Here is a 21,048-nt window from a genome sequence, read left to right on the forward strand (position 1 = left end):
TTTTCAGGTGTGTTTTTGTTTTTTTTTTTTTTCCAAATGGTTGCTGTTCTTTGTCAGATGCTTTTTTGAGGAAGGATGTTAGCAAAGTGGGGAGGTGAACAGCAGCAGGCATTAACTACAAAGGATAGTCTCTTATGGACTGTAACACAGTGTTTTGGCTTCTGCCACCCATTTCAAGTTCAGCAGAAGTTAAACTGAATACTAGGCAGTCTAGTGGTAGGGAAAGGAAAGGAATATGGAAGTGATGGCCATATGTCAAATGTTGAGGCATTTTTTGGTTAGCATTTTTACTAAAACAACATAGAACCCTTTAGGACTCTAGTGACTTTTGCAGACTCCAAGGCAGAAAGTAAATCTAAATGCTTTTTCTCTTGTAAAGTCAGATACGTAAATCTAGTTGAGCCATATATCTGGAGAAGTGCCACTAGTCTTTCCAGTAGCCTTAACCTCTTAAGGCAGGTGCTTAAAGGGAGGCTGTGACTGCCTGCTCCCCATTTCACCTTCCAGAGGGCACCCAATCACACTTTGTCTGTAATACAGGCTCCTACCTGCAAAACAGTGAGCTGGAGATAAGAATGATAAGCTTACCTACTAAGTGGCTTATAGCTGTCAACAAGAACTTGTCATCTGTTGTGCAGCACCTTTTTATCATTTGAAGGACATTTTTTCTTCTGGTGCAACAAAAGACAAAAGTTTTCATTAATTAATTGTCTAAAATACTGGTTGATGCCATTTCAAGTATTGTATTGCTGTATAGCTCTTTATCACAGTTGTGCAATTGGGCATCTAGAACTGGCTTTTTATTGTGCTTTTATGTTACTGTAGTTAGTGAATGGTTGAAACTGTAACAGAACAGGAGCACATATTCAACTGGAGAAAATTGCTATTGACCAACCAATAGATTTTGGCAGTTGTGGTCTTTAAGGAGAGCTTAGCAAGGGGATACTACTTTTCATGAGGTATGAGTTACATACTTGAAGTTTTGCAAAACTTGCACTCTAGTTGTTTTCCTCCCCTTCTCTGCAGTGATTTTTCCTTCAAGCAGATGATTTTCTCAATCGCTGCATAACTGTTTTCTGCAACCATTATAGAAGACATTCAGGGGCTCCAGTATTGTTTCCTGTAGAAAGATCAGTTTCCCCCAATATACTCCTCACCATATTGTTCATGTGTGTAAGCAAACACCACATTTATGAATGAGAGTCTCCTTCGTGGTGCTCATCAGAAGGCCTGTTAAATCCCTGCCTCCCATCTGTTCCTACAACTAATCAAATGCTGCTGTTTGCTTACTTGCAAATTATTCTGCTGCTGCTAAGACAACTTTCTAGTATTGAGGTTGTATATCCTGAAGACAAATACAGGTGATTGTAACCAATTTACTATTGCCAGCACCCTGTAGCTTGTGTTCTTTTTAATTACAAGTTAGGTTATAGAGATCTTTAATCTGTTAAAAATAATTTGCTTGTGGCTGGGGTAAGGGTACTTCCTTGTACTAGCAAGCCTATCACAAATGTGCTTCTTGTGTGAAAATGGAGCAATAAAATAATAAGTAATAATAAGTAATTGCCTCAAAATTAAAGGTTTAGATTGGATATTAGGAAGAAAATCTTGAAATCTTGACTCTGAGGCTGGTGAGATAGGTTGATGGAGGAAGGTGGAACAGGTTTCCCATAGAAATTGTAGATGCCCAAGGTCTAGCTGGGTAGGGTTTTGAGCAACCCAGTCTAATGGAAGGTGTCCCTGCCCATGAGAGGAAGGTTGGAACTAGATGATCTTTCAGATCCTTCCAACCCAAACTATTCTCTAATTCTATGAAATAGCTCTTAGAGTGATAGCTTAACACATCATGAGAACAAAAAATTCTGCTTCCCCTTGTCTGTCAGATGGTTTGAAAGACTAAATCTTGAAAATGTCACCCCGTGACATTAAAAACAAAAAGAGCAAGAAAAAACCCTGGCCTCATTGTCTTAAAGTTGTTATTATTTTGGGATGTTTTTTGGTATTCAGTTTTACTCCAGTGTGGTTTGGACACCAAACTGAAGCTGTTCAATACATTTAGGTATTAATACTCTTGTAGTTGGAACCCAACTAAGTTGGGGGAAAGTTTGTCTGTTCTAGGTGAATGGTGGTGCTAATCTGTTAAAATATGTATTGAATGTGTGAAGTGTGATGCTTTGAGGTAGCTGTGCATTTGGAAAATTCAGTATGTGATGACTCTGACCCATAAAGCCAAGGTGCATCCAAACAAACTCTGATCTAAACCCATTGTAGAGGATCAGGGAGACTTCAGTCCACAGCTAAAACTGTTTTGATGTCTCTGAACCAGGCCTATTGCTTATATGGAGAAGAAAGTTTTTTGTTTTAGTTCACTGTTGTGCAGATCAACAAGCTCACTCCCAAACACTGCCTCAGTGCTTCAGTTGGATGCTGTGGACATGTGATTGCTTCCAATAGGGGAAGTGGATACAAGTGCCCCTGAGTTAGGGCCAAAGATAATTAAAGCATACTCAGCTTCAGAGCAAGGGACTTGAGATATGCAAGACATGGCAGGTGGGGCATTGGTGTTCTAAATCATCAGTCTCTTAGCTGTGTCCTCTTAAGATTATTTCATCTCTAGGGGATTATATGTGGCATAAGGCCTGCAGCTGGCCCACAGGGCCATATTCACATTGTGACATTTACTTACTATGTAAAGATAAACACCAAGAAATGGATAATGTATATAGTACTGGTTTACTGGCCTAAGATATCAAGGTTTGCTTTCTGAAGTTGTGTAATCTTTATATTAAACCACAGTAGAAGAGTTCTCCAAACTCATCTACAATCATACCTGTACACCTCATCTACTAAAGCCTGAGACCACAGAAACCAATCTGTTGTCTTCAGTGGTAGCTTTAAACAGTGATCATACTGAGCACAGTGCCTGGAGATGAGAGGAAGCAATGACTTTACCATTACTGCATCCAGTTTAATGGTAGCTCTGTGATTTCTTCATTGTTAAACTGCAAACTTAATGTGTGTGCTGTAATGGAGGTCTCTATAGGGTATTTTGTGTGTCTGTATGATCTCTACCATTGCAGAATGGAACCATTAATCACGAAAAGCTCTGGCAATTGTACATTGTGTAAAAGGACAGTTAGAAAAAGAGCCTGCTGTGTTTGGGAGTCCTATATTTCTATAGTAATGCCCCTTATTGCATTACTGGAATTTAAGGGAGCAATTTGAGAAATGCAAAACAGCACAGAGGACAGATTAAGCAATTATATTTTAATAGGAGGAGATTGAGATCAGCCTCTCTTTTCATGGGGCTCAGCAAGGAGTAGATTAAAGACAGATTCAGAGTTTATGTCTATTAAAAGTGATAGATCTCTTCCTTTAAAAATGCAAATAAACGTCAAGTTTGTCCCAGCCAGTCACTTCAATGAATGTTGTAGAGATTGAGCCTCATAAATTTAAGCTGCAGTTTTGTTGCTGCAAACACTAAACTAAGACAAATGAATGCTGAGATGTAAGAAGATCTGATTTTGCTTGCAGTAACAAGATTACTGCTATAGTATAAGCTTACTATAATGAACTACTTCGGGAACTAGTTGAATGTTTTGGCTTGTGATAGCCATTATTAAACAATTTGTTGCATTGGAATATCAAAGAAATACCCAATTCAATATTGAAAGTAACTTACAGACTTCTTCAGGTTAATGCTTTGACATGATAAATGTATAATTAGTATTTAAAAAAAAAAGTAAAGAAACTTTACAAGATGAAAGGATTATATTGACAAGCTACATTTGCATTAGACAACACTGGGAAAAACAAAGTAGCAGTGTGATTGCAGCCAGGTGAACATGTAGAGTGTTTTCAAAACAGAGCAAGTGTGTGAAAAGTGTTCTACATGGAAGCTGATCATTAGCAGGATCTTTGGACAGAGAATTAATGATCAAATATATTTACTGTTTTCTGTGGCTTCACCTATTACCGAGACAACTACAGCTGCTGAGCTTGCTATCTGCAGCTGAGGTGCACTATCCTTTTGCAATGCTTTGATAAAATCTCATTGACACAATTCTCTGTATAGCAGTGAGCAGCCTTCTTTGGTTTTTCTAGGTAGACTGGCAAACTTTGGATGGTGTTTTAGTGTAACTGGAAGACTATATATCTTTAGTGTAGGAGGCCTTTGGAACACAAACATCTCTGTTGAAGTCTATAATTAGGAGTCACAACTGTTCCTTTAGTAAGGAAATTGTCCTGTCATTCCTAAAGTGGAATGAGACAGGTGTGTAAAATATCCATATTCATTTGGTAACAATTTGCCATAATACCACAGGCAGTAACGCAAATGAAATGTTCAGATGTGCATCTTTCTGTAGGAATTCTGCTAAAAAGGAGTAATAAAAAATGCAAAACTCTGAACTATTGTGGACAGTTTCAAGATTTTCATGGTATGCAGTAGTGAGGGAAGAGTACTAACACTCTGCAGCATGTGGTTATCTGTGAAGTGTTTGATCTAACATCTTGCTTGTATGGTGCACGTTCAGCTCGCCGTCTTCAGCTCAGCCCATGGGAGAGCAGCATCGTTAGCAGGCTCCTGACGCCCACACACTCATTCCTGGCTCGGAGTAAAAGCACAGCTGCATTGTCTGGAGATGCAGGTAATCCTATAAGAGCAGAGGCTTCATGTCTCAGACATCTATTTTTCCAGATTCCCTGCCGGATGTTGCAAAGTCACTGATCTAATTATGGGTGTATGGTAGCATCCCAGAATGAACTCGAACGTCCGTGGTTAGTGTGCATGACAGCATGAAAGCTTCCCTGTACAGTTCTTTGCTATGCCTCTTTCTCTTTCTCCTACTAACTCTTTCTTACTTTTGCCTATTCATTAATGCAATAAATAAATACAAAACATGCAGGGCAACAACATCACACTGGCCATGGCTGTTCAAGGAAATGCACACCTAGCTGGAAAGAGCTGATTTAGCACATCCACTGCTAAAGCTGTGAGCTGCTTGCTGCAAAGGCATTTCAGCCCCTACCAGAGCACTTCCCACATGGAGAAAGTTAACTTTTATAAAGATAGTCCCTGGCTACTGTGCATTTAACACCTGTGAAGTTAAATGTGCAGGTTCAGTGAGGTTATAATAATTGTAAAGTTGTCTGCCAGCCCCAGAACAGCTCCCTGATGGTACTCACTGAAGGAAAATTAATGAGCAGAAATGTGATGATATCTCTAGGTGGTAATTGAAGCCCAGGCAAAACTGTATTCCAAATACAACCAGGGCATACTTGCTTATCATGTACTTTAGGTAAGTGACAGCTACCTCTTCTTTTATAATAGGATGTTTTATAATCATCCACAGGAACTTTACCATTACACCCTCACCACGTGCAGCAATATATTATTGTAAGTCAAGGCTAGTGTTTCTTGTCTGATGTGGACAGGATTTTTATTCTAATTAAAGAACATAGAAGGTAAGAAGGAACAGAGATCTGCTAAGATTACTTTTAAAGAAGCTTTCACTTAAGAACTCTTATAACTAATTAGGCTGTGGTATGTTTCCACAGGGGTAGTGCTGTAGGGGCAAACATGAGGATGATATTCTGCAAATTGTAGAATTAACAGGCACAAAATTCTTTTTCACTCTTCAAAAACAATAGCTTATAAAATTAATATTTAATATCACCTACCAAGAAGGATATTGGAAATTCAGCTCTTCATTAGGGAATAGTTGAGAAGGTGGCATGTAAATGGTTACCTTCCTGGAGCAAACATGAAGCTGTTTGTGACTGCTCGTGTTTATACTGCACAACCAACTCTAAACTGAGTGGAATATTGAGAAAGGCTCCAAATAGCAGGAAAGGCTGATTCGTCAGTTCAGTCCAAGGCACTTCCCTGAAGTGCCTTCCCTATGCTAACTGGAACTATACCTCCAGAAGAATAATCCATCTGCTGATTGTTTTCCAGGTATTATTCTCTAGGAGTAATAACTTCAGCCCCTTCATACAGGATGCTTCCTGGAGACTAATGATCAAGTGATGGCAATGGCTCACAGCTGTGCTCTGAACACTCCACTCATCCCAGCCTGCCATTATTCCCTAGAAAATTTTCCTGCCCTTTGGTTGTAAAAATAATTTGCAATGTAAAAAAATCCAGACTGAGATTGGAATTTTAAGGATTCATATCCTTAAATTTTAGGAGTATGGATTCATGTCCTTAAAATTTAAGTGAGGTACTAGGGACATCCAGCATAAGAATACATATTTTTTAAAAAGATCTTTTTTAAAATAAATCCTTCAAAACCAAACTGTTTTGTAAATAGCTTTCAAAAAGCTCCTCTGAACAGATGTAATCCTGTTAGTACATGAATCATTGGAAGTGCTGCCTAAAGCCTTGTTTGGCAACTTCACAAATGAAAATGAACTGTTTCTCTTTTAATACTTGTATTGTCTTCCTTGGTGGTAACTTCAGATAATCAGCATGCAGAAGGGGAATTGAATCACAGAGCAGGAGCCACATAAATTATAAGTGGTATAAAGCATTATGCCACTGCCTCCTATCTGGTTTAGATGCCCTCAACCAAAATAAAACCACAAACAAAAATCCCTGTTTTCTTGTTTCTTGCTTGTTTTTAAGTTAGTCATAATTCCTCATTAAACATAAATCCCTATGAACTATAAGGCAAGCATTAATGCCATTGCTGTAACACTTACATGAGACTCTGTATTCATAATGTTAATCTCTTGGTGCAGGAGAATTTGCAGCATTAATACTGTTAAGTCTATGAGCTCTTCCTGTAACAGCAGCTGTACTTTTGTAAGACTAGAAGAATTAACTCTATGAGGAACTGCATTCTTTCAAGTGTGCTCAGAGAGGGATATACAGGCAAGAAATATTGGTTTGGTTTCATTTGGTTTGGCTTTTCATTAAGGAATTAGAGGATGTAAATTTCTTTGGCATGGAGAAAAAAAAGAATAGGAAAGAGATTATAGAGCCCCTATTTGTTCCTCAAGTGACATGCTGGGTAATAATTGTGCTAAGACTCAATTAAACGACCAGAAGAGACAAACAGGAGCAGAAAAATAAAACTTTGCAGTAATAACATAGTTCTCCCCAATCTTCTTCTTCAGTTAAATAAAGAGAAAGTCCAAGAACACTTTGCTTTAAGAATTTTCCCATTATATGTTTTGCAGTTAAAGTTCTCTTTGAAGATAAAATCAGAGCATCTGATACATGCTATTGTCAGATCTTTTGGTAATAGTCTTTCTGCTTGTGCAGGCCAACACAAGCTGCCATCCTGGTTACTCAAACACTAATTTCCAAGTTGATTTGTTGTTGTCAGCCTGTTTTTTTAATGTATAAAATAGTTTGCTGTTGAGAATGTATTTGAGTAAGTTGTTATTCTAGAAGTATCAAAACATAGAATGGGCAAAAATATTCTTAAAAAGAATTCTAAAAAAAAAAATCACTTCCTGTAAATTGCAGACAGCAATTTCATTAATCTTCTAGTTGAAACTGTTTTGTATTGTTAATGGGTTTTGATCTTTGTGTGTATGTCTCCTTTAATTTTTCTTCACTTCTAATGCCGTTTGTGGGCATTCTGATTTAGTTTGATTGCTTTCTATTCTGAATGTAATTGAAACTCATTTCAATGTATCTACTAAACTAATCTGTCAGACCAGCCATTGTTTCTACCGCTTTTTCAGAACCACCAGTTGTACAAAAACTTAACAGTAAGATACTATCTAGTACCCAGTATCATGGCATATTTCTTAATTTTTTAGAAAGAAATTGTTAGTTTACAAACAGAAAAGTGCATGAGGACCTATTGAAATTGCATCCTTACTATCTGTGTGGCCAAACTAATGTGTCAAATGATGGTTCTGACTTGATAATTAGTTATTTCTCTGTGTATTAATACCTTCTTTCTTTTCTGTCTTTCTCGGTCATTTCTCTTCCTGCTGGCTTTCCTCTGTCAATTCTCCAATGCTACTCTGTTATTAAAACTAATAAATAACAAAACCAACCAACACCGTAGTTATCCCCGTTTGTCCCCGTTCAGCATCTTGCAGCCCCCTCAGTCCTCTGTCCTACAAGGCGCTGAGCTGTAGGAATTCAGGAGAACGAGCGAAACTTTATGCTTCCACTGATGCCGTTGGACGTCGGAGAACAACGCACCTTGCAGGGGTAAGCTTGGCACGTGTCTGTAATGTCCCATGTCACGGCCACCTGACTGCACTGCCTGTTAGCACTGGAATAGCTGCAGGGATACCTCCTCCCCTCTGCGCCGTCCTCACCTCTCCAGTTTGTGTCATAGCTGCCTGGATTTTAACTGAAACGTGCTACGTTATGTGCTGGCACAGCCTGGATATGCACCAAAGAGTCCATGTGGAAAAACACTGACGTTTTCCAAACACGTGTGTTTGCAGAGTAGATGCCTTAGCTTCTCACAAGGCACAGAGGAACTCTCAGTGCCCCATTCTCAAGTGGATTCTTTGCTGCCTTTTAAGACCCAAGATGGTGTTGCCATTTTTCCCTCTGTGGGGAACTTGTTTTTCCCAGCAGGCTGTTTTCACAAAGGTTCCAGAATTTGATGTCTTTTGAACCCTCTAGCAAATTCAGCTGAGGCCCTAGAAGAAAGAGGGGGGGGAATGCATACACTCACATGTCTCTGTATACAAGGGCACAGAGTACTCTCATTTCACCTGTACTTTGTTAGGAGACCAGGCTGGTAAACTTTTCCTCAATGGGAAGGAAGACGTCGGTTTAGGAGCATGGTTTATAAGCAAGGCTTTCCACAGGTCACTGTTCGTTCTGAATGATTTAGTAGCAGCACTAGGGCTTCCCTGAGCTTTTAGTAAAGTTGACACAGCAGAACAAACTCATGTTGACTGTGCTCCAAGCCAATGTGATGCAGTCAGACCCAGTTCAGATTCATTTGCTGAACCCAAGCAGTTACATTTTTATTGTACTCTACAACCTGAATTAGTTTAGAGTGTGAGAAGAGTTGAAGTAATCTCTGCAAAACTTTGTGTAAAAGGTGCTTGCATTTTCATTTGGTCTGATGGGCAGAAGGTCAAGAGGCAGTGCTGCTATTGACATCTTTGTTGGAAGCAGTATTAATCAAAATGTCATGAGTGATAACCATTACTTAATCTTTCAGGCAGAGGGTAGTATAGTGAAGTTTAAGCTAAGGCACAGCCTTAGTATGTGTGTTTCCCTGGCATGTGCATAGAAGAGCATGGCGGTCTCCCAGCCTGTTGGTTCTTCCTCTTCAGGAAAATTGCAAGAGGTTTGCCTGTATCATGTGGAGAATCTTTTATGTTTCTGAAAACTGCTGTATGAATTGATATTTTTACTTTATTGATATGAAGAAGATTTTTCTAATGCTCTGCTTTCAGCACTAATAAAGCAGATACAATAGAGAGTTACTGTTAGCAAGCCAAAACTCTTGTTCATTGTAGTGCATTTATTCTGGTTGTGTTTACTTTGATAACTCAGCACATCATGTGCTCTTGAAGTTGTTTTCAGTCTATCTTTTCCAGTTGTTAACCTGGCTTTCAGTTCAGGGGACAAGCATTGCACAGCTTTCATCTGGTGAGGCTCTCAAGCTTCATGACACACGTGCTAGAGGGGTTGTGTTTAAGCCCCAGCTAAGGTGGTGAGCAGCAGCCTCTGCCTTATGCTGGCTGAGTTGGCAGTTCAGTGTACTTTTCAGTATTCCTATTCTTCAGATTCCTGGGGTCTGAGCTCATTATTCCAAAACCATGAAGTTTTTCATCTATACTTAAATACAGGAAGTATATAGATACCTAAATTCTGATCTATTCCCCTAAAGCAGGAGTTCTGTTTTAGCTCTGGTTTGTGTTATTAGAAATGTTTCTCAACTTAGGATTTTATTTTTTAAAAATAGAGAAGGAAAAAGGAAATCACTATCACATATAAGAATCAATAGCAAAATGTATGTGTTGTAAAATCATCCAAGAAAAGAAAGACTAGGATAGCTGGTGTACCATATTTGGAAGCTTTGAGGACATCTGTGGTGTTCACTTGTATGCATGAATCCAAAATATTGTGCTATATAGAAAGACTATGACCAAGTATGAGACAAGGGGAGGGGGAGTTTGCTTTGTGTTTTCTTCAGAAGAAATCCTGTGTTTATGGGAAGCAGTGGAAGGTACTCTGTGGCAGTCAGCAAAGATCAAACTATAAAAGGTAATTTTTTTGCCTGTGCAAATTAGCTCATTACATCTTAGGACAGGAGAGAATGATTTAGAAGGATTCTTGTTGTGAAATGCACATCTACTGACAAAGATGGTGTCAAGTTACCGGAGCTGTATTAAGGAACTTGTTAAACAAGCTGTAGAAACCACTGACTCAGCACTGCTTTTTCTCAGCCCCCCAATTCCTCATCCTTAACTAAGTTTGCTTTGCTTTCTTTAGCTGTGTGAACTCTGGCTTGACTTTGTATTTTTGTTTGCTGAGCTATAGGCTGACAGAAGAGAAAAGGACCATTTGTCATCCAGCTTCTCAGCCAACTTTAAAGGAGGTCATTTTACTTCCAGCCTCAAAGCTAGATCATCAGCTCCCTCTCCAGTCTGGTAAGTCAAGTACATGCTTAGCTGGACATGAACTATAGGCAGCTCTGATTGTTTTATTAATCAAATGTGGCACAGGGCAAACGTATTTGATGATGCAGATGTTTTCTGTCTGCAAAAACAAGAAAAGGAAAGACAGTCCTGCTTTTAAAGAAATCTTGCCACTCTTCTGGGAAAGGGGCAGGAAAATACTTGGTTTCTTCCTTCCTTGTTGGGTGTAGTACTCACACATCTGGAGAGTTGGAGAGAGACATTTTGCATGAAACCATATCAGTTGTGCCAGCAGTCCTGCTTTATAGAGAAACAGAGAAGTGGTTTTATTTTTAGCTGCTGTGGTTGTAGAAGTGATATATAAGTCGAAACCAGCACTGTCACTCTTTCATTACACAGGCATGCGTCAAAGTCTTTGCCTTTTTTGCCTGGCACACCCAAGCAGATCACTTCCCCACCTGGTTCCTCCAAAGTTTCCTCTGCTCAGACACGTCCTCCCTCTCCTGGCAATATCCGGCCAGTCAAAAAAGAGATCAAACCAGAAGGTGAGAAGAAAAGACCAGAAAAGGAGGCTGAAAAGGCCAAAGAGGTGAGGACAGAAGAGAGTAAAGGAACTTCAGCAGGTGCTGGAGAACCTGCAAGTCAGGAGCAGCTCCCTGTCCAAGCAGAGCTAACTCAAGGTAAGGAGACATCCTACTTTAGGTTAAGGAATATTTTATATTTTTCCTTCCCTTTCTCTGAAATTATGTTGCTTTCAGTATTTTTCTGTCAAAGGTTAGTCTGAATTCTTCACAACACTCCTGCCAACGTATGTTCATCATGAGGAAATTTAGGCAGATTGAAGCCCTCCTGCTTCTAAGTCAAATCAACATGCCAAGCTGCCTCAGACAGTGTGGCTTCACAAGCCTCTTCTATGCCCTTTTGGACAGGAATTTTGCCCCCCATATCATAACATAGCTTCTTTACAAACTATTGAAGTAGAATAATAATGGTCTGAAGACTTCACAGGAAACGACCACATAATGTGTGTGAGCAGTGAGAATGTCCAGCTCTGCTAGACACGGTGCACTTGTGCTGGTAGCACTGCTGGCTTATGTATAATATTGCAAGAGGACCATATCACAGGAGAGATTAGCAGAATATAGTGGAATGCAAAGAACCAAGGAGAAGAGTAAAAAGGTATAGGGAGAATTTTTAAGGGAAAATGAGTTATTAAAAATGGTTAACTAATGAACAAGAAACCCACACCAAACCCTACCAACCTTGAAAAGCAGCAATGCAGAAAAGGATGTCCACACACAAAAAAATGAAAGACTGTAAAGTGTAGAAAGGACAAAAAGTGAATCTGAAAATGAAAAATATAGGTTTCTTCTAGCAGACAATTTAGTTCATTCTAAATATTGCATAAACTGTCTCTTGAAGATGAGATAGTCCAGTGTGACCACTGGGATACACAAGATTCTGAACTTAAAATTCATAGACTTCCCTGTAGTTATCTTTCATAGAACATTTTTAAGTATTAGTAATCTTGCATTCATCTGCAGCAGGAATAGTTTGGGCTTGTTCTGTGGAAAAAAATCCCCACGTGGATTGATTTATTCTGTTTTATTACATCCTGTTACAGTAGTTCCTGTCTGATACCCAGGTGCAACCCCACAAAAAGGGTGGGTGGATGTATCTGTTTGCCAAGGGCATGCAAAGGAGATTTAATTTCTTTCTTCTGCCTGCTTCCTTTTGGGGAGAAAACTTCCTTTTAAACCCATTTCAGAAATAACACTGAGATAACTTCGCAAGTGTTTAGAAGTTGTAGCTCTCCAGCACAAGGTGCAGATCAGAGAAGCCAGCATGATTATTTGACTGTTTAGTTCAGAGGAAAAGAGACTCCACTTCTTTGCAGCTTCTGTCCATATTTGAGTTTGTGACAAGGTCTCAGTATTGAAACTGGTTATGTCTGATAAAGGCATTCAAAAGTCAAGCAGTTTGTACTCACATCAAAGGATACAAACAAGAATATGAAGTGGAGACAAATGAAAGAAAAGGGTACTATAGTCAAAGCAGTGAGAAGCCCTTCAAATTGAATGTGTTTTCCCAAAGCCAGAGGAGATGGTGGTTGGGACCAAAGATGGAGACCTCAGGCAAAGCATTTTACATGTGAGGTTATAGGATGGCTTTGTACTGCCGATGGAGGCCTCAGCTGCCAAAACTTAGTCGCTGCTTGAATTCAAGACTCTCGAGAGATGTAAGTACAGCATTTGGCGCTAGAGGAATGCTGCTGATTCTCCTGGGACTGTGTTGCAGGTGTATACAGCTCATTCCCTACAGGTAACAGCACTGGCCTTTCGCTGGCCTGGCTCAGCTGCCTGCTGGCTCTGTGTTCACAGGAGCCGGGAGGTCAGCGGGTAGCAATTGCTGATGAAGGCAAATCTCGTACACAACTTTACTAATGCCAATGAAGCTTTAAAGGTCTTTTGGGAGTTATCTGTTCTGACAGCAGGGCAGGTGTGCATTAAGCTACTTGTTATGCTGCCACCTTCAGCGCCTGAGGCAAGATGCGAGCCCCAAGCAGCACAAAGCTGTGCTCCCTTCAGTGCAACAGCCCTGCCTTGGCCCATGTTAGTAAATTAAAAAGGGCTGAGGTACAGGAACTCTGTCATTTATACTGTTTACAATTACAAAGGCTTTCTGGAATGTTTCTGATCCAGGCTGTAATTGCAGCCTCTCCTTTTCTTACCTTCTGTCCCCAAGGCTACTAAGAACATGGCTCTAAATGGCTCCCAAGATTCAGAGTGATCAAATTGCTTACCTTTTTATATTTCAACATCCCAGAATTTTCTGAGTTCCCAGCTACATCCTGGAGGTTAGCCCAGCTCTGCACGGTTCCCTTGGGGTTGGGCTGAATACCTGTTTTGGTAATGTGAGAGAATAGTGCTCCATTGCCGTAGGGCTAAACTGTGCCAGCTCACCTCAAGGCTAGAGAACAGGCACTGGCACTCTTTAAATTACTGGTGTAGAAGTATCATTTGAATTCATGGTCAAAGCCCTGAAGCAGTTATAGAAAGACCTCTGTAGTTTTTAGCTGATAGAAGAGGAGAGCAGAGAGGTCAGCAGATGAGAATTCAGCAGTGAAAACAAATGAATTTATGTTTGTTTACATGATTATGTGTAGGAAGGGGGGAACTGGGGAGGAGACTCTTCTTTATGAGTTGTTAGTGAGGTTAGGAAAATTGTCACATCCTAGTGCGTGGTTAGAATTGCAGATTTATAATCATCTGCTGGCTGTTCCTTAAGACTTATTTTACATATATATTACTGGGTCAGAATCTGATTTTGTTGACAGTTCAAAGTCTTCCCTCTCCATATTTGCCTGCATTACCAGATGGGATTAATCTAGGAATGCTTCCTAACATTAGCTTATGTGTTGGTAATGGTCCCTGGTGTCTAGAGAAAAGGTGATGAGTCACATGGTACCTGTGCTAGAGAATGCCAGGCAAACTTACAGAAATACAAAAGAACCTGTAACATATTCTCTGCCACATGGACAAACCTGGCCCTGAAAAAGAATTTATATGAAGGCACTACTGAGATTTGAAAACAAGCCACAGTTCACCAATAGTGGCAATATTTAAAAAGCTGTGTCTCATGAGTTCCCTCAGGTTGGAGCAGCTGTAAAATTGATGATAGCTGGTGTCCTACCATGGGTGCAGATCACATCAGACAGTTGATGTTTGAGATCACCGAGTCACCAAAAGTGACTGTCACCAAAAATTCTGGCTCTGATCTTCAGATGTGGATGATCAGACAGAAGAAAATATAATTTCACAATGTTTTATTTCTGCTCCTCAAACAGAATTGGGCAAGCTTAAGTAATGTGATGGTAGGGACTTGCTGAGTCAGCATAACTCCTGTTAAGCACCTGTCAGCATTTATCCTGACAGAAAACTTGACTTACACCTTCAGCTGCAGGAGCTTTCAGATGCCCTGCAAAACCAAACTTCCCTGAAGGATTGTGAACCTCTAGTCCTCCTCTGAATCATTTAAAAAAAATCACGTAAGTTTGAAAACACTTTGCAGTGCCCTTAGAAGTATTTTCTGTTCCTCTCAAGAGAGTGACATCTTGGCTACTGTGTCTGTACAAACTAATTTTCTTTCCCATTTGTTTCAGCAGCCAGCCCATCCCTACCTCCTGCTCTCCCAACTCCTTCTCCAGCTGCAGCACTGCCCAAGCCTTCTGCAGGTACGACTGACCCTGAGGAAGCAACAAGGCTGCTGACTGAAAAGAGGCGCCTCGCCCGTGAGCAGCGGGAACGGGAGGAGCAGGAAAGGAGGGAGAGAGAAGAGCTTGAAAGGTAATTCTAGGCCTCTATAGTAGAGAAGATAGGTTTTTAGCAGCTTGTTCTGCATATTCTGCTGTTACTTTGTTATGTATGAAGCACAGCGCTGAAGTGCGGGAGGCACAAGTTCCTCCCAAAATCTTATTTTCCTGTTGGGTTTTTCAGTTGGTGGAATATATACCTAAGCATATCTGTAAGGTTAAACTTATTCTAAGTAGTGCTTTAAAATAGGACAGGAGAGGAGAGCAGATCCTTGCAGCTGTGATTCATTTTTTCCTCAGAGATTAACTAAGCTGCACCTTTTTGTTCCAGCTAGAGAACTCTGTATGGCTGTTTTCAACTTTCTGATCAGCACAAACTCTCTTTGAGTTGTAAGATTTCTATTGTGGGTGGTGCTTTAGGTGTCCACCTGTTGTGACTTAGACATCTTTGTTTTCTTGTTTAAAATAAAGCCACCCCCAACACCTCCCAAAAGTTTTGGAGGGTAATTAATGTTACATCTCACTTTCTAATAGCAAATGAGTAGCTCATCTGGATACTCATGACTCTGGCTACAGCACAGATTGTGTTTTCTTAGAGGGCTGCCATGCCTCTGGAATTTGTTGCATTTCTTTAACCACTTTGCTGATAGGAACAAGGCAGAACTAGTTAAAATAGCCTGGCTTTCCAAAAGGCTCACAACACTGACTCGCTCAAAAAGAGTTCTGAAGAAAAAAAGCTGCTGTGGCATAAGAGTAATACGGTGAATAAATACTAAGTCAGAAAGATCAAAAATAAAAAGCAAAGAAAATCAGCTTTCACAGTGAAAGGAGTTTCCAGTGTCTTTGCAGTGCCATCATAAAAGTACTTGAAAGGAGTTGAGGCCAGTGAGATGATGTTGGTCTCCAGTGAGATAAGTCAGTTGTGAACAGTTGAGACAAATCTTATGTTGCTGGGCTACAGAATGGAAGCCGAATTTCTGTACTGATAAGCATAAAGGAATGTGTATAATCTTAACTTGTTGGTCTCTGGGTGAATTATTTCTGAGGGAAGAGATCTTGTTTGGAGTTGAATATATGAAAGTATCACATGATTCATGGTTGACAAACTAAATGAATTGTTACAAGTTAATAGAAAATAAGAACAACATGAAAATGTCATTCTGAAATACCCAAGATAAACCTACATTTTGAATGTTGTATTTTATTTTTTTTTAACATAGTAAAATTAGTAAAACTAAAAAAATAAGTACGGACAGACATTAGGGAAGATCATAAGCACAAAACAGTTCCCATACGAAAATTTACTAAACAGGTGAGGATTCTTCAGCTGAGAAGACACACTAAAAAGTCCTAAATAATTTGGGAAACATCAAAATTAAATCAGCAGACTTGGATACTTTTTTTTCATCAAGGAATCATTGCCATGAGGTGGGATGGGTACCAAAAATGCATACTGTTTCAAAATATGATTATAGCAGAAAGGAGTGCTTTGCAAAATTTATTAATCCAAGATACTATTTCCGACTCAGAAAGTATGTGTCATGGATTGGGCAGAGAGATGCTGGAAAAGTATTGGTGTTCCATTGTAAAGTTTTTTATATTGCACAGGGCTTCCTTTTTGGCCCCTATGGGGAAGCAGAACAGACAGCTTAGGCATAGGACAGCAGTGCACCCTTTATCAAATTGGGATAGCAGTGCTGGATCAGGAACCTGGTGGTTTGGCTTCTCTGCCTACTTTTATTACTTGTTTTCCTATGCTTATTTAATGATTGCAGACAAAAGAAAGAAGAGCTGTCACAGAGGATAGCTGAAGAAAGAGCTCGCCGAGAAGAGGAGGAAGCTCGCAGACAAGAAGCAGAAAAACAAAGGAAGGATGCAGAGGAGCGGGAAAAGGAAGAACGGCTGCGCCGCCAGGCAGAAGAGAGAGAGCAGAAGGAGAAAGAAGAGATGGAGCGCATTCAGAAACAAGTATGCTTCCCTCTTGGAATTTGTGGGCCAGTCTAGTTGGCAGTGAAGTGGGTAAAGCAGCACTTCTTACATAGCACCTAAATTAGAGCAATATCTACAATTTAAATGTTATCTGAAAAGTGTTGGGACAACATTCATTCCATAGAGGAGTTCAAAGAGTAGAGATCTTTCTACTCGACAAAAACATTTGGTAGGGAAGTTGAGTTTTGGGGTTTTTTTCCCCTCTCTCCCTTTACAGTGTATTTAGAACAAATCCTTTCTTATTCCTCATAGATTGTGGCAAAAAATATCAATATAGTTGTATTGGGGAGTTTTGATAAATGCTATTATACCAGAGAATTTTTTGTCCCAAGACTTATAGCAGTCCATATGTAAAGATTACTACTCACTTTGTTGGAGATACAGTACTGCTGAATCCTGTGTCAAATACTGCTTTTGTGTGGGGCTGGTGGGAAGGGGTAGGTTTAATCAAACCAAGGAGAACCTTTATCTGGCCCAGTATTCCTGAAATCAGAGTAGCTAGTCAAAAGATGTAAGATTAGAAATGAAAATTAAGTTTTTCAAGTGCTTTCATTTTTGATGGGTATAATGTTGGTTTACTGACTTCAGAAGAGGCTGTGGTAAGCATTCTGGATAGAAGTCTTCTCACATGTCCTCTTACTTCTTGCATGTGCTTTATTCTTCCGCAATCCAATACTTCAATTTGCCTTGTAGACATGAGGTTTTCTTCTGGCATATAAATGTATGTTTCTGATAATAAATTTTTAAAGAACTGTGTTAGTGAATATGGCTGAGAAACTCCACTGTTCTTTTTCAAAAGATGTGTGCTACTTTCTTTGAAATGTTAAACTGAGGCTTAAATCAATTTAGCACTCAGAGATAGCACATGGCCAAAGCTTTTTTGGATGTTAGAGATACAAAAAAGGATCTGCTGTAGTAGTTCCATCATGTAACAGTGTCACAGGGAGCAAGGCCCCTCTACAGTATATTCCAGGCAAATTTTGCATTTTATTAAAAAAGGCAAGAATGGAAAGTTTCTGCAAATGGGGCTCTGGCTGTTTGCCCTTGGTCTCTTTAAACAGATACTCTGTTGGCCAAACAAAACATTCTGCTGCATTTGTTTTACTCTCAAAAATATCCACCACACAAAACATGGGTCTCCCTATACTTTCCTGGCTGCTGTTTTAATGCTGAAGGCTAGAAATTTATTCCTTATTTGTCATCTGGTGTGTTCTGGAGCAGGCACAGAACCAAACATGATGTCCATTGTTTAGTTATTCTCTCTTAATGCTACACAAAACGTAGAGATTAATGAAGAAATGTACAATTCCATCTGAAAAGATTTTTGGTGACTTGTAAACCCCAAAAATGTCTTTTCAGGGAGTTGTAGATACGCATAATTATACACAGAGTATAAAACTGCCCTTAAATAGTAAATTATTCCTCACTTCTCTTTCTCTTACCACCAACATAGAAAGAAGAGGAAGCTCGCCTGCGGGAAGAGGCCGAGAGGATTCGATTAGAACGTGAAAAGCATTTCCAAAGAGAAGAGCAAGAGCGCTTGGAAAGGAAGAAGGTAACTCTGTCCGTGCAGAGAAACTGTGACTGGTTTTGCCTTAGCACTCTGTTTCCACCTGAACAGTAGGAAGTAAATTATATAAATGTGCTCTCAGAAAGGCTGCAGTCCTCATTGGCCTGATGTGACAGTGAAGGGAATATTGGCAACAGTAATAAATAATTATTTTTTTTTGCAATAAACAGATACAGCTGATAAATGACAAGCAGTTGTGATTTGGGAGAAAGATATTCAAATTAATGCCAGCACACATTATTTCACTCATTTACATTTCATTGCAGAGGCTTGAGGAGATCATGAAGAGAACTAGGCGTGTAGAAGCTGTAGATAAGGTCAGTGCTGCTACTTAACATTTGTAAATATTGAACACGTTTCTGTTTTTTTCCCTAGTGCCATTCTTAATTTACAAAACTGTGCTTCCTTTGTAGAAATCCAGTGACCAGCAAAATGGACATATATCAAAGGCAAATATTACTGGAGAAGCAGGTATTGTGTTTAACTGTGCCCTGAGCACAACAGGTGAATAAATGCCTACTGAGCACAATGATTTGAGAAACAGTTCTGAAACTTGGCACACTAACTGCAGTAATAAAAACTATGAGAGGAATATAAATTCAATCTTAGCATACATTAATTATTTATCCTTTCTGTATAGGTGGTTAGCCATTACTGAAGGAGTTCAGTGTTTTAGCAACTTGGTCTCATTGGTATTTAGCAAAAGGAATTTTCTTAACAAGTTTATTTATAAAGTGAAAGGAAGTTATTTTGTGATTCAGATCACAAAATAAACTGATTCTACATTTTTTTCTTATATTATTTCAGATGTGGTTGTTGCAAATTTTCTCTATTTTCTTAAAAGATTATTTCCTGTTATTCATTAAAACAAAGCATTCATTGTTCTGAACATCTGAACATCTCCCTGTCACTTCTTTCTTCCATACCTGCTGCCTTACTCACTTGATCTGTATTTAATTTTTTGACAAATTTTTTTACTACGAAAGCTTAGTCTTGTCACACCCACACTCTTATGCTTTCCTTCTACTTCATTTCCCTGTATTTCTTTTTAGGTAATCTACTATATAAGAATATATATATGTTTTTTCTTCTTTTATTATATACTTACAATAAAGGAAAAAAAGACATGTAGCTTATATTCAACAATCACCAGGTGTGAATTAGCACTGTTTAAAGATACTGAAGTCAAGCTATCAAGTGGTTTATCCTATTGTAGCATAACACATTAAATGACATTAATCTTTTTCTACTTTGTATTTGGGTTGAGTAATAGGGAAGACAGCAGCACTTACTGATGGATGACTTTTTTTCCTGATTTTTAAAGTGAACAGTATAATTAGTACTGTCAGGAAGCCTTGTGATGTAGATTTCATTACCTGGGTTTCATATTTGTTTACATATTATCTTGGGGGGAAAAGGTTTGGGAGCTACTAATACAGGACTCATCTGGAATGCCATCTTTGTCTTTGGGAACTGTTGAAGGTGTTATAAACCATTTAAAGAATTCCTGAAACTATAAAGGGTTCCACAACATTTGGCTAGTGCTTTCCCTCTAGAGATAGACAAAAAATTGTCTTCTATCAGTTTCCTAAGGCAAAGAAGGCTTTGGATCTTCATTTCCCTAGGCCCAAGGGAAGGCCAGGATCCTTGAATGACTGAATAAAGAGAAAACTGCCCTCAGTTTTCAGAGGCCTCAGGGGTGCTCTGCTGTTTGATTTTGCATTATGTGTATGTGGCATCGAGTTAAAGGTATATTCCAGCCACATGAATTTCTATATTGCACTTTAACAGACCTCTGACTCTACACAAACAGTTTGTTTTTAAAATATTTTCCTAAGTCTTACTGTTTGCCAAAACCTGAGGAGACATTTATGGGAATGGCCAAATCACACAATGAAAAAAATCCATCACTGTTTTGTCATTTGTTTGGCCACCACTTCAAAAATATGAGATTGTCCCACATTTCCAAAACAGAACAACTTTTTCTTCTGCTTTTTCCTTCTAAACATTAAAGCAAATATATTTTCCTGTTATTCCATTTGTAGAAGCACATAAACTTCTATTTCTAGTATCTTCCATATAAAAACTGGCCAAAGGTCAGAATAAGACATTCAGTATAAAAGTCTTCAGCCCAAATATTTGGAGTACAGTGAAATAGAGCAGCTGAAGGAAGGGCTTACCAGATGAGGTTTTGGGTAATGTAGATACATGTATCCAAGACTATGAATACTGAATTGTCCTTGCAATTACCGTGGTAGATGTTAGCAGGGTGGGTGCAGCTGCTTCCTCTTACTGACCTGAACATGAATAGAGAGACCCTAGATAAAATGCAGAAGGCTGTAGTTGTGCTTTAAAAGAAAACCACAAGGCAGGCTAGAAACATGTATTATGTGGTCTCGGCATTAGGGACAGGGATAATCTCATTTTATGTTGTTCTCTGCAATGTTTTATAGTAGTGACTTGGTACTTATTGAAAGAAATGTCCTTCCCAATGGAGGTATTTTTTTTCTTGATTTCCTTTATAGTCACTGGTATCAAGAAATACCACTGTATGGAATTAGTACTATCCAAGTTTTGCTCTATTCCATTCTCTACT

At 39.2% G+C, this 21,048-nt stretch overlaps 2 protein-coding genes across 16 annotated transcripts in view; one reads left to right on the plus strand and one right to left on the minus strand.

Annotated features, from left to right (window-relative positions):
- MAP7 (microtubule associated protein 7) overlaps window positions 1–21,048 on the plus strand; it is a 108,078-nt gene that overhangs the window by 78,621 nt on the left and 8,409 nt on the right. For 5 of the 14 annotated variants that reach the window (XM_085576728.1, XM_085576724.1, XM_085576718.1 and 2 more), the window contains 9 exons: window positions 4,536–4,649; window positions 8,055–8,179; window positions 10,484–10,593; window positions 10,981–11,261; window positions 14,744–14,927; window positions 16,669–16,861; window positions 18,336–18,437; window positions 18,719–18,769; window positions 18,866–18,923. In XM_085576728.1, coding sequence (XP_085432854.1) covers window positions 4,536–4,649; window positions 8,055–8,179; window positions 10,484–10,593; window positions 10,981–11,261; window positions 14,744–14,927; window positions 16,669–16,861; window positions 18,336–18,437; window positions 18,719–18,769; window positions 18,866–18,923 — 1,218 coding nt within the window. Of the gene's footprint in view, window positions 1–4,535; window positions 4,650–8,030; window positions 8,180–10,483; window positions 10,594–10,980; window positions 11,262–14,743; window positions 14,928–16,668; window positions 16,862–18,335; window positions 18,438–18,718; window positions 18,770–18,865; window positions 18,924–21,048 lie in introns of all 14 variants that reach the window. The other 9 variants (XM_085576723.1, XM_085576729.1, XM_021553157.4 and 6 more) reach the window with 3 other exon arrangements.
- Window positions 1–21,048, minus strand: part of LOC116183444 (uncharacterized) — a 57,570-nt gene continuing 36,522 nt past the window's right edge. For both annotated transcript variants that reach the window (XM_031504490.3, XM_085576730.1), the window contains exon 15: window positions 1–21,048. This exon is cut by the window's right edge and continues 11,465 nt beyond it. The gene's annotated coding sequence lies outside the window, so the exon portion shown is untranslated.

The sequence above is a fragment of the Lonchura striata genome, chromosome 3, assembly GCF_050655825.1.
Source record: "Lonchura striata isolate lonStrDom1 chromosome 3, ASM5065582v1, whole genome shotgun sequence".
Classification (NCBI taxonomy): Eukaryota; Metazoa; Chordata; class Aves; order Passeriformes; family Estrildidae; genus Lonchura; species Lonchura striata.